Raw genomic sequence first — 13,256 nt, 5'->3', positions numbered from 1 at the left:
TGGAGTTCCGGCCCGCAGGCAGGGAGCGGCCCGGCGCGCGTCAAACCGCTCCCTCAGGGCACGGCTTCCGCCCGCCGCCATGTTGACAGCCGCCGTGGGGCGGGCCGCGCATGCGCGGTGTAAGGCGGGCGCCGCGCTGTGACGCGTTCGCTGCGACGCGACTGCCCTTCTCTGCCGATGAGGCGGTGCGCGTGGCCGCTGCTGCGGCTGTCGGCGCGCGCGGGGCTCGCCCTGCGCCATGGCGGGGCGCTTCGCCTCCGCCCCGCCGCCGCCTCGTCGTCCTCCTCCTCATCGTCCTCGGACGGCGGCGGCTTGCGTGCCCCCGACACTTCCCTCTTCGTGCCCGTGCCGCTGAAGCCCGCCGAGGGCGCGGCGGAGGAGGACGTGGGCGCCGAGCTCACACGGCCTCTCGATAAGGGTGAGGCGGGCGGCGGTGTCCCGCGAGCCGGGCCCGGGCTGCGGTAGCAGTCAGTCCGACGGCGGGGTGGAAGCTGGGGGGAGGGGCGGCCGAGCTGCGGGCGCCGGGCTTAATGAAGCGTGCTGGTGGCGTGTTACTGTCGTTAAACCCGGTCATAGGAAGCGTGGTAAAGCGATCTGCGTTGGTTTGGATCTCTCCGAGGGGTAGCAGAGGGCTGTGCTGAGCGCTGCTCGCTGGTGAGAGATGGCAGAACCAAAGGGGAGGGCGTGGAGCTGTACAGAGGAGGGTCAGGTTGGGCATAAGGAAAAGGTTCTTCACCGGAGAAGGGCGCAGGAACAGCCTGCCCAGGGAAGTGCTCGCAGCACCAGCTTGACTGAATTCAAGAAGCGTCAGGATGATGCTCTGAGGTACACGGCCTGATTTTTGGGCAGTCCCATGTGGAGCTAGGAGTTGGAATTGATGATCCTTTTGAACAGACAAATCTGCTGTGTGGGAAGCCAGCACATCATGCCGCGTAACTTGAGTTCTAGATTAAGCTGATTTGTAGCTATAACACTCAGCACACTGAAAGCCAACTGAATGTCTTCGGCCGTCAGACCGTGGGTGTGTGCTTGCTGATGAGAGGTGGAAGCTGAGAAAGGTGGGTGTTATCAGCAGTTCCTGCATCAGAAAGAAGAGATGCCTGAATGAGTGTATTGGTTGGTCGCTTGGATTAGACCACGTAAGTCTGATTGAAAAATTGTGCTGAGAAATCAGTAATGCTCAAGTAATCGAAGAATATGAGCTAAAATAGTGTTCTAGAGTGAGAAAATTGTTGAGATGAGGGAAGAAATTCTTACAACAGAAGTGAATGGTGGAAAGGGTAATTAGTGATTGAGCTAGGATACGTCTCCTGCATATCTACCCTGGTTGCTAGTTGTTTTTTGCAGAAATATATTGACTATGTGCGTTAAGTTACCGTGGCCATACCCTAGTTGGTTTGTGATGGCAGCATCATTTTGTTTAGATAGACCTTATTTTTAAGATGAACGTTTGTGCTTAGGAAGGATCATGACCTTAGATGTTTAGAGCTGTGATGGTCCTACTGTCACGTTGCCTTGGATGTTCTGGCATGTTCTGGCAGACCTTTTCATCTTGCAGTAAAGGCCAGCAGGTTGTGAGTTCAGATATGTCTGATGTTGTGTTAGCTGCTGTCCCTTCCTACAGACGCTTCTCAGAAGAAATCATTCTTTCTCCTACTGAGGTGTTTTCCAATCTGTCTTCGGTTTCCTTGGCCCTTAACCATTCTCTGATGAAGATACAGATGGCTGTTTATTAATGTTTGCCTGCTGACAGCAGCCTTGGTCTTACTCAGTTACCTGTGTGAGCACTCCAGAAGTAATCTACAGGTTGTGGTTGGAAATCCGTTCATAACACTGCTGTAACAAGGCATGGGGTATGGGATGTAGCCACCACTCTCACACTTTTGGCTCTGGCTGCATTGGTTTTCTGCTCTTGTCACTTGGTGATTTTTGTTATTCAAAATAGTTTACCTCTGCTCTAGAATATAGTTTTTCAGAAAAAGAGGCAATTTTTTGGTTATTTAATGGGAAACTTTCTGTGTCGTGGTGGGCATTTTGTGTGAGTCCTGGCATTGTGTCTTTGTGCAGGCCTTCGTAGACATTGATTTTAAAAATAGCATAAGTTTGTGGCTAGGTGCTGATGAGATCTGTGGGGCTGCTATGAACTCCTGATTTGCTAATGATGGGAATGGGGCACTTTTGCCACTGTGATTTAACTAACATGTAATGAACTGAATTCAGAACATACATTGGTGAATGTTTTTTTTCTGTTTTTTTTTTTTACAGCTCAGAACTTCTCTTTCAGGGAAGGGAATGGGCTTATTAATAACTTCATAGTAATCAGATGTTCATGTTAAATCTCTTAATTTGTGATCTATTTGAAGGAAGCCTGCTAAGTTTTCTTCTCCCCACCTTTATTTTAGCAGAGAAATAGGAAGAACTCTGCACCTGCTTTGCCAGATGTTCCTGAGTATCTGTCTTAAAAGCAGAGTAGGTCTCTCAAGATGCTCATTAGAAGCTTTAATAGAGTGATTCAAGCAGATTTAATTTTAACAGAAAAAAAGACAAAACCAACACAATGCAAACTGCCCCCAAAATGTACCTCTTGTTTTGTTTTGTAAGACGTTTGCTGCAGGTTCCCTTGCTTATGGTTTCCTCTCTCTACTGGGAGAAGCTGTTCTATTGCAGCTTAAGATTGTCTTCTTCCACAAAAGCCTTAATCAGTGATTGAGGTTAATATGGGGAGAAGTCATTTGAGACTGTTCAGGATGGCAGAGTCCCTCTCTCCAGAGTAATGAGACTGCAAGCCATGACCCCTGGGTCAGCAAAATGTGATTTGATTTTGAGCAAGCTAAGAAATGCTATTCTTCTTCTGCAGGTGAAGTTCTGAAAAACTTAAATAAGTTTTACAAGAGAAAAGAAATCCAAAGGCTAGGAGCAGAAAATGGATTAGATGGTAAGAAAATGTTCTAAGATTTTCTTTTATGTGAAATCTGATTTTATTTGGATACGACTATTAGTAGGTTGGGTCTTTCATGATTCTCACATCAGTGGTTGATTACTTCTCTGTGGTTTCTTCTCTCACTGGGTTCAGATAACCTTAAATTTATTTGCAGTATTTCATGTGAAGGAATAGATTTTTGGTGAACCACATCAGTGTTTTGTTCACAAATACAGTGTTGTGATCCCACTCACATTCGGATTTTCATTATCTTTTGCAGCTCGCCTGTTTCACCAAGCCTTTATAAGCTTTAGGAAATATATCATGGAATCCAGTTCTGTGAGTGCTGATTTGCATATTATTCTCAATGATATATGCTGTGGTGCAGGCAAGTATCTGGAGTGCTTGTAAGATAATGTGCATTTTCTATTCCTGTTTTTGACCTCTGTACTCACCTACCTATCTGTGATCCCCCCTACCATGCAGAACACAGGCTATGTTCTGTCTTTAAACCTTCTGAAGTGGGAACAAAAGAGGTGGAGATCTTAGCAAGTGGAAGCCCATTGCTTTGTAGCAGCTGCTCATTGTGAAATGAAAACTGCACTGTTCCATGTGTTCCTTTGTCACTAGGGGGCACTTTGAGAGCTTTCTCCTGCCCTTGAGAAACTTGGGAGCGCAGCTCTGTGACCACTTTCTGTGTGGCACTAGTGGAATCAGAATCATAGAATGGTTTGTGTTGGAAGGGACATTTAAGATAATGTATTCCAACTCCCCTGCTATAGGCAGGGACACCTTCCTCCAGACCAGGTTGCTCACAGCCCCATCCAGCCTGGCCTTGAATGCTTTCAGGGAGGGAAAGAGCTTTCAGGGAGCATTCACAGCCTCACTGGGCAACCTGTTCCAGTCTGTCACCATCCTCACAGTAAAGAATTTCTTCCTAATATCTAATAAGAATCTACTGTCTTCCAGATTAAAACCATTTTCCCTCATCCTGTAGTAGGCAAAAGCTTTGCTTGCTTGCTTGCTTACTGCACTATGTGTTGTAATTAACAGCGCTTAACCAAGGGGCAATGCTGGCTGGTAATTGTAGAAACAACTTTCTCTACAGATTGAATTTTAGCATTGTATGTAGTTTTCAATGATAGTAATTTAAGACCCCATCTCTGCTCTGCAAGCATTCAGAACTGTGAATGGTGAACTTGGATCTCTTTTCTGAATTGACTTTTAATTTTTGATTTTTATTTTACTCACCTAGGGGTTAGCATCTCAAAATTCTGAAATGGGAACCCAAGTCTTTGTGGCTTCAGGAAGCTACAAACTATTCTGGAGGTCCTCTGCTTTCCTCAGTTTATCAACAAACACAATCTGGAAGCTTTTCCTCATTCTAAGGCAGCATGTGAATTTAGGGAGAAAAGACTCAGATCTTTTTGGAACAGAAAAAAATATTTCTCACCCTGCTTTTTCATAGCTTCTTATATAGAAGTTCTGTAGTCTTGGAGACTTGCAAGAGTGATAAACTGATCTCAGATATTTTTCCATGTTCTTTTGTGAGCTCACGTGCTCGTGTTAGTTTCTTGTTTTCTACAGAGAGCCAGAAGCTGAAAGACCTGTGTAAGTGTGTGATGGACGTAGCACTGAGTTTTTCCAGAGTGTGTTATGAAGATGCCAGCCTTCAGACAAGCACATCAGCTTACTTAAAAGCGTTTGCCTTGCAGGTCACGTGGATGATCTCTTTCCATTCTTCTTGCGACATGCAAAGCAGATCTTTCCAATGCTGGACTGTATGGATGATCTGCGCAAGATCAGCGATTTAAGATTGCCGCCCAACTGGTCAGTGAGGACTTCACAAGTGATTGTGATGTTTCCTTTTCTTAGGGACTTGGAATTTCAAAGTCTGTGGACTAGATTTTTTTCTGAATGTTTGCGTAATGTTTTCAGATTCATTCCTCTATTTTTATAATAGCTTGTGTCAGAAATTCTTATCTGTGTTACCAGGTATATTGCAATCAATTAAGAGGAAAGTTTGGTTGTATCAATTGTGAAAATAACTGAGTTGGTATTGGTTCTCCAGAAAGCTGTCTTTTGGCTGTATCTGGGAATTAGTATGTTGGAATATTAAAATGTTAATGTACCCAAAGAGAGAGACCATAACAGCGAGAGTCATTTTGAATGCTGTGTAAATTTAAATCTGAATGTTAGAAAGGATTGTATGATTAGTGCAGTGAGTATGTAAGACATGGGAACCTCTTTACATTGGATGTATTTAAGACCTTGATCTTTATGTTTTCAATGCGCACTAAAGTCTTTAAGCTTTTAGATAAATGTTTCATAATAAACGTTTAAGAATGTCACCTAAATCAGTGTCCAGAACATCAGATATAGGTTCAACAGATCTTTTTTTGTGTGTGTGTTTTAGGTATCCAGAAGCCAGGGCTATTCAGAGAAAGATAATATTCCATGCTGGCCCTACAAATAGTGGAAAAACATACCATGCTATCCAGAGATTTTTGTCAGCAAAATCTGGAATCTACTGTGGTCCACTAAAACTTCTGGCTCATGAGATCTTCCAAAAGAGTAATGCTGCTGTCAGTATGTTATATTACTTATCCATACACTTAGCATTGGAACAGTCTCATGAATGCTTGTTTGTTAAGTGTTGTAACTGCTTGAAGCAGTCCATGAAGCAGCATTCCTAGTATGGTGCATTTGGCAAACTTGTAGCAGTGTCAGTTCCCAGCAGTCATTTCAGCTTTAGGCAAAAAGCATCACTTTCTTCAGAGCGTGTGCCATGTTGCCATCCCTGTAACCTGCGTTCATTTTCTGTTGCTATTTTCTCTTTGTGGGTTCAGCCTGGTTGTGCTGTTAACTGTAAGATGTAATTTTTTTGCTGAAATGGAGGAGGACATCTAATTAAGGATATTACTTCTTCATTATGCCCTTCAGTCTAATAGGACTTAAATACAGGGCACAAGTCTTAGAAGCTGCTTAAAGAAACTGATATCTTCCCTCTTTGAGAAGAAGATTATGTTGTAATGAAGAAATTTAACAAGAGTTTTCTGAATTCCTGTAGAATGTGCCATGTGATTTGGTGACAGGAGAAGAGCGTGTGTATGCCACTGAAGATGCCAGGCAAGCTCCTCACATTGCTTGTACCATTGAAATGTGCAGCACAAACACACCTTGTACGTATACTCAAGTGTTTCACTGACTTCTATGGGATCTTTGTGTGTTAACACTGAGACATTGTGAGGTAACACAGCTATTCCTTTTCACTCCTGTTGGAGTGATTTCTGTACTTTGTTACAGCAGTTTCAGTAAAACCTGAATCACTGTAGGCAGCATTTTTGATGGTAGAGGTTTAACTTGATTTCAACAACTTTTTTTGGAAAGCATTTGTGATATTTCTGCGTAGTACTGCTGTTCCTTGATGCATCAACGTTTTTGTTGTTGTTTTTAAGACGAAGTTGCTGTGATTGATGAAATTCAGATGATCAGAGATCCTGCCAGAGGATGGGCTTGGACAAGAGCCCTTCTGGGTAAGCTTGATAGTGTTGGCAATTAACTTTTGTTCATGGGTAGATAAAAATAATGACAGTAGTTTTTAATATAATGTAAGGTGAAATGTACAGTCCTCAATGTGTTTAGCTGCAAAATGTAGTTTTTGGGTAACTGTTTATGTCAGCCAATCTACTGTTGGATGTAAATGTGTAATGTTTTGTCTGTTGTTTCACTGTGTCTTGTTTAGGACTCTGTGCAGAAGAGATCCATGTTTGTGGAGAAAGTGCTGCCATTGATTTGGTGACAGAGCTCATGTTCACTACAGGGGAGGAGGTGGAGGTGAGCTTTTTAGTTCTGTGAAGTTATGGATACAACATCAAGTTCTTGCTGGGAAAACCAACGCGGGCTCTTGTCTGGGATACCACTGATCAAACTTACTCTTGCAGTAGCTGTTGTTAGAATGTTTTTTAGAATGTTTCTCAATTCCTGTAAATGGAAGGAAATGTTATAAAGTGTTTGTATTCTTTTTGTTTTATTTTTCTTAAAGAAAGGCAATCATTTTGCTGAATTGTCCTTAGGGATTGCTGCAGCTCTGTAGTGGCTTTCTTTGCAGTTCTGTTCTTCCTAGATGGAACTGTTTCTTTCATTTTGCTCTGGTTACTTGATCTGTTATTCCTCATATAATGAGAAAAAGAGTTAAAAGAGCTTTCATCTCTAGAAGAAAGCGATAGAAAAATCTCTGAAACCCAAATTTTCTATCATAAAAGCTGCTGTCTTCAGAAGGTTTCTTTATGAACCTTATTAAAGACATCACAATTTGATCCTAAAAAAATCCAGCCTGCATAATTCCTGGTGAATAGGTGTGGCTTTACTTATCTGTGATTGCTGGGTTGAAAGCTATGAAAGAAGGCCACTTACAACATTTGGATGACTGAAATATTGAGAACAGACTCATTTCTTCCTAGAATGGCCACTGTTATGTAATCTATGTATTTCTTCACTTTAATCTAGTGGACATGTACAGATGTGTAGTCTGCAGCTGGAGAAGTGCTGCAAGTATGCAATTATACCTTTTTTCCAGTAATTATCTGAAGAGGTAATTACGGTCTGTGAGAAGTCCCTCAGTGTTGTGGTCAGTTGGGGTGGTAACTGTGCTGTATGATCTCCCAGAGGAATTTTTCATCTGAAGTCATGTTTTCTTTGATAACTGTTTTGATTCTAGGTCCGAAACTACAAGAGACTCACTCCTCTTACTGTGTTGGATTATGCCTTAGAGTCTTTGGATAACCTCCAGCCCGGGGACTGCATTGTTTGTTTCAGTAAGAATGACATTTATTCCGTCAGTCGACAGATCGAAGCTAGAGGATTAGAATGTGCTGTCATATATGGCAGTCTGCCACCAGGTAAAGCATTCTTCCTTTTATTTTTAAAAGAGTCTTCTGATTTTGATGCTTGTGTAGAAAAACTTCTAAAACGAAGTTTTAGTTGCATTTTTAAATATAGTGAAAGGTTTTTGTTGACTGATGTTGTCGTCTTGGTGTTAGACGTTTTATTATGTACCATTTAATACTTAATATTGTTCTTTATACAGGCTTAATTAAAATATAGGCTGCTGTCTGCCAGCAGCTCAGGGAATGGTTTAAATCTCTCCTGTCCCTCTACCCTCAACCAAAGCCAAATACCAGCCAAATATAAAGTTTTTTTTTTCTCAACTTACTTTAAAGTCATCAATCTTAGTGATGTGCTGTATTTATTTTATACGAAGAGTTTGCTATGTGAAGTGTCTGTCATTCTGCTTTAGGAACAAAACTTGAACAGGCAAAGAAATTCAATGATCCCAATGACCCATGCAAAATCTTAGTTGCTACAGATGCCATTGGAATGGGACTGAATTTGTAAGTACTCTGGACAGGTTATAGTATGATAACTATATTGATATAATAATAATAATGATTATGGGATCTAATTAGTTTCCTCATTTCCTCGCATAGTACATAATGCTTTCATTCTGAAGTACTGATAAATTTGACTGTGAAGAACTAAGCTTTAATTTGAATGGCTTATTTGACCTAATTCTGTGTTATAAGATGGGAGGAACCTGCTTCAGTCTAAACCCACAGAGGTTTAGATTGGATGTCATGAAGAATTTCTTCACAGAGTGGCTGAGCATTGTAACAGGCAGCTCAGGGAGGGTGTGGAGCTGCCATCCCTGGAGATATTTAGGTGAATGTGGGTGTGACTCTAAGGGATGCGATGTAGTGGTGCCCTTCTGAATGATATGTTCCTAAGTAATGTCTGTAGCCATTTATTTTACAAGAGAAGGGGCCTTAGAAAATAAGGCTTTCATTCTTCTGCAGTAGGTTGTATAGTGGAAATGGTTTGCAAATAGGATTTCTCTCTGTTTTTGTTCATATATTTCAGGTGTATAAAAAGAATAATTTTTAACTCAATAGTAAAGCCAACCGTCAATGAAAAAGGAGAGAAGGAAATAGATTCAATTACAACCTCTCAGGCCCTACAAATTGCAGGCAGAGCTGGGCGTTTTGGCTCATCTTTCAAGCAAGGAGAAGTCACTACAATGCACCGTGATGACCTGCTGCAGCTGAAGGAGATCTTGAGCGAGTCTGTGCCCCCTGTGAAGGTGGGAGTCTTTACCTGGTTTGTACAGATGTGCTGCAGGTATATTGAAACTGCTTGTATTTTTAAGAATTAAAAGCTCAGGCATAGAAGATTTTAAGCTCCAGATAAGTGTGCTCTAAAAAAGGAACTCTGTAGAGTGCTTTGGAGTTTTGTCTTTCTGGATTTTGTATCTGATGCACTAACATAAGAACAATGCTGAGAATTAATGGAAAATGTTGTCTTTGTTTTTCCCTTTAGGCTGCTGGCCTACATCCTACTCCCGAGCAGATAGAAATGTTTGCTTATCATCTCCCTGACGCCACTCTATCTAACCTCATTGTAAGAGCAATTGAAATTATTATTTTTTATTATTGTTTTTTTATTATTATTATTATTATTATTATTTATTATAACTTCCATAGCATTGTTCATTGTCACTGTTTTCTTAGAAACCAGTACTTCAGGAGCCTAACAGCTTGTGAGGCATGCATTGTTTGCTGATGTTACAGTGTTATACAGCAAAGTATATAGTATCTAACCTAGAAGTAAAAGATGATGCTTGGAGACCTGGAAGATTGAGGCTGGTAGGGTGACAGCAGACTTTTAAAATTTGTGTATTTCAGGTCTAGTTTGTAGATACTGAGATTTGTTAAAGAAAAAAAAGTCTGTTATTGATATCTTTAAGTATTCAGTCACATATCTTGTTAAGAAGCTCAGTGCTTTTCTAAAGAACTTTAAAAAAAATCTTCAGAAGATATACAGCAGAGAAACTAGTCTTATAGGCATTTAACAGCACAGGGCATCTCTTATTTCTCCAAACCTTGGATAATTGTCAGGTATTCTTTGGACTCCTGTTTTGCAACATCATATTTATCTTTTGATTCTTCTTAAAATAGATCTGCTCCTGGCATTGGCCTAAAAATAGCTCAGTTGTTGATTTTTTTGTACTGTAAAGGCAGCTTTTTGTGCCATGCTAAGTGGCAAACCTGGAAGTGATTGATTTTTATGATAGTATTCTTTCTAGCTAAAATGTACATTTCTTGAAAACTGCTTTGGATACTTAGAAGACCGGTTGAAAATGCGTATTAAAGGACAGTGAGAGCATTATGTCTTCTCTTCTGAGCCTGTGTCAGAGAATTTAACGAAAATCACATTTCAAAGAGTAGAGGCAGCTCTTCTGATCTTCCTACTCCCTCTTCTCCCCCCCTTTTTAAAAAAAAATTACTATGGATTACATTTGATATTTAACTGTTCTTTCAGTATAACCAGCATTTAAACCACCAAATCTTTTTTTTTTTTTTTGGTAATAGAAACTGTGACAACTTTCCTGTAATAACAAACCTCTTTGTTTGATGATGTTCTCGCAGGACATTTTTGTGAGCCTCTCACAAGTTGATGGGCTGTACTTTGTCTGCAATATCGACGACTTTAAGTTTCTAGCAGATATGATTCAGCACATTCCACTGAATTTGCGATCACGGTACGTCTTCTGCACGGCACCCTTGAACAGAAAGGAGCCTTTTGTGTGTACCACATTGCTGAAGGTTAGTTATTGTTTGTTCCTTGGGAAATGTCAACTTTATTTTAGACTAAGCATATTGTGGTGTTGTGAGCAGCTGTATTTATTGGGAGTTTTGTCGTTAGGTCATTTGAGAGCGTTCTTGATGCTTAATTCTGGTCATGAAAAATAGTCCTTTAAAAACAAGGTGACACTAATTCAAGGTGTTAGCTTGTCAACAACCTAGGGGAATGTGGGATTTAATTGATGATTGATGTGAAAACACATTTAAGTAGAATTGAAATCCCACAGAATGTAATCCTGTGAATTTGATGTCAGAGTTGCATCAGCTCAGTTTTCTGGCCTGGATAAACTCTTCCTTTCAGGAATTTTTAGTCAGCTGATTTCAGTTTTTCAAAATTAATAATTTCTTTCAAGTGTATTTACTTGTTACTTTGTTTGACACCATCATCTTTTTCCCTCTTTAGGGATTATATTAAACATTTTTAATAATATGTTGTGACCTCTTGTGTTGTGACAGATGTTAGATATAGACTTATGCCTTTCAAAAATAGGTACTGACTTTCCTTAAGAGCTGACAGATCAGTTTAAAGAGTATAAAAAATGACTTGTCCCTTCTTAAAAAAACCAACCAAACAAACAACCAAGCATTCAGATCTTGAGTAATAAAGGTGCAGGAAGGCATAATGTAATACTGAAGGGAGGTACACTGTTAAAGGCCAATGTGAATGTAATCCCCATTGCTATTAAAAAAAGAAATGCTGGAATTATATCTATGTGTGGTATTATATTATATATTAGCCAGCTAGGAAGTAGTTACACAAATTCATCAGTGCTCCTGAATATTTTTTTAATTTAAATCTTATTTGTCTTGTTTATCTGTTAGTAAAAGAGCAGAGATGTCTATCTTTGAAGAGCTGTTATTGCAGATTAATCTGCTTGGTTGTAAATGAAGCATTTCCTGAGTCAAGGAATACATTTAATATAATTTTCTCAATCCTGGAGATTATGAAACAAGATAATTAACAGAATAGAAGCAGGAGGAGTAGAAAACATGAAGTCTGTTCTGCCAGGTGAAATCATATATCTCTACTGTCATGTTTTTCTGGATAGTTCTGTACTTTTGCAGCTTAACTCTGTGCATGGCCCATGGACAAATCGTGTTAATGAGGTCTGGGAAAGGAGAAATGACTCCTGGTTGAGTAATTAAGTAAAAGAATGTGTGGCATTTGGGCTGTGTAAAACAAAGCAGGTATTTTCTGGAGTGTTGGACACAGACTCGAGGGAATTTAGTTCAGTGGAATTACTTTGATTTGGTTAGTGGTTGCTCCTTTGATAATAAACTGGCATGAAAACATTATCTAGGAGCAGACTACACTACTGTGTCTTCATTCAGTTCTATGCTCTGAGGGTTTTAGTAGACATTTGCTAGAGTGTAGCTGTTGGAATACAAAAGGACATTCAGTCAGTTATGGGGAGTGCAAGCAGCCTGTTTGTTTATAAGTTGCATGAATAATACAACTCATTTCAGAAACGATAGTTTGATTTCCTCCCTTCTGACTAATGCGGATTTCACTGAATCCTCTTTTGTTTTTTTTTGTCTTCCCTCTCCCCCAGTTTGCCAGACAGTTCAGTAGGAATGAGCCTCTGACATTTGACTGGCTCTGTCGACACACCAAGTGGCCACTAGCCCCGCCAAAGAACATCAAGGAACTAGTGCACCTTGAAGCTGTTCATGACGTTTTTGACCTGTATCTGTGGTTAAGGTATATGTACTTGAGATTCACTTTTTTCCTGCTACTATTTATAATGTACAGTCCTAGAAAAGCAGTGTCTTTCCAGGCAGTGTGTATGTGGTGCGGACTGTGGCCTTTGAAGGTCTTGGGAAATGTTGATGTAGCTGTAGTGTGGGAGCAAGTCATGGGTTCTGCAGAGAACAATTTGTGACTGGCAGAGAGTTAGGAGCAAGGGCATCCCGGATTGGAGCATCAGAAATACCACTTAAAATACAGTGATCTTTCCATACAACATTTAGCACATTTTCTTTTTTACTTAACATATTATATGTCTCTTTTTTTGTCCCGATCAGTAGCTCTTTAACGTGGAGGTTTAACTGAATACTGTTGTGTTTCACCTCTTCAGTTACCGCTTCATGGATATGTTCCCTGACGCTGCCCTCGTGCGGGACATTCAGAAAAAGCTAGATGACATTATACAAATTGGTGTCTGCAACATCACCAAGCTGATCCGAGCTTCCCAGTCTGCTGCTGCTTCTGGGGCAGCAGAAGTCACGTCAGAAGGCTTTCCTCTTTCAAGGACTAAGAGAGATGCTAGGACGGTTTCAGACCATCGTGACGCAAAATCCACAGAGCCGCTCTCCATTGCACTAGAGGTCCCAGGAGAAAGAAGAGGAAAGAGCTTGAGAACCTATCGGTCTGCCACAAGGCAGGAGGATCTGAAAAGCCACAGGCGTGGATCTCTTGCCAACAGATTGCTACGTGAAGGACTTCTAACGCAAGAGATGCTGAGACAGCTGGAGAGCGAGTGGCAGGATCAGCACAGGAGTGGTAGATATGGCCTTGCTTCAAAAAGAAATGACCAGAGTAGTTCAAAGGAAATGGGAAAAAAGAAAAAATAGAATCCATGTCCTGACTCTGTTTAGTTTTTATTCTTAAAATAAAATGCTATTTTAATAACTTC

General features: G+C 40.7%; 1 protein-coding gene across 3 annotated transcripts; it reads left to right on the top strand.

Moving 5' to 3' along the window:
* The first annotated feature begins 174 nt into the window (after positions 1-174).
* SUPV3L1 (Suv3 like RNA helicase) lies at positions 175-13,256 on the top strand. Of its 3 annotated transcripts, none has more exons than XM_052678018.1 (15): positions 175-418; positions 2,858-2,935; positions 3,201-3,308; positions 4,636-4,750; positions 5,337-5,505; positions 5,991-6,102; positions 6,379-6,456; positions 6,666-6,757; positions 7,641-7,821; positions 8,220-8,313; positions 8,840-9,059; positions 9,296-9,376; positions 10,405-10,581; positions 12,174-12,322; positions 12,699-13,256. In XM_052678018.1, exons 1-15 carry the CDS (start codon positions 178-180, stop codon positions 13,192-13,194), a joined length of 2,391 nt encoding a protein of 796 aa, XP_052533978.1. In that variant the 5' UTR covers positions 175-177; the 3' UTR covers positions 13,195-13,256. The 3 variants fall into 3 exon arrangements, with proteins under 3 accessions (XP_052533978.1, XP_052533979.1, XP_052533980.1); XM_052678019.1 differs by lacking the exon at positions 175-418 and adding an exon at positions 503-825; XM_052678020.1 differs by lacking the exon at positions 175-418 and adding an exon at positions 504-825 and having other exon boundaries at positions 3,201-3,259.

Source organism: Tympanuchus pallidicinctus, unplaced genomic scaffold (assembly GCF_026119805.1).
Source record: "Tympanuchus pallidicinctus isolate F22 unplaced genomic scaffold, pur_lepc_1.0 scaffold16, whole genome shotgun sequence".
Lineage (NCBI taxonomy): Eukaryota > Metazoa > Chordata > Aves > Galliformes > Phasianidae > Tympanuchus > Tympanuchus pallidicinctus.
This window is presented reverse-complemented; position numbering and strand designations above follow the sequence as displayed.

Coding starts and splice junctions, on each gene's coding strand:
- SUPV3L1 (XM_052678018.1), top strand. CDS start 178: ATGAGGCGGTGCGCGTGGCCGCTGCTGCGGCTGTCGGCGCGCGCGGGG. Junction 6,758..7,640: donor CTACAGGGGAGGAGGTGGAG/GTGAGCTTTTTA, acceptor TTTTGATTCTAG/GTCCGAAACTACAAGAGACT. Junction 9,377..10,404: donor CCACTCTATCTAACCTCATT/GTAAGAGCAATT, acceptor ATGTTCTCGCAG/GACATTTTTGTGAGCCTCTC.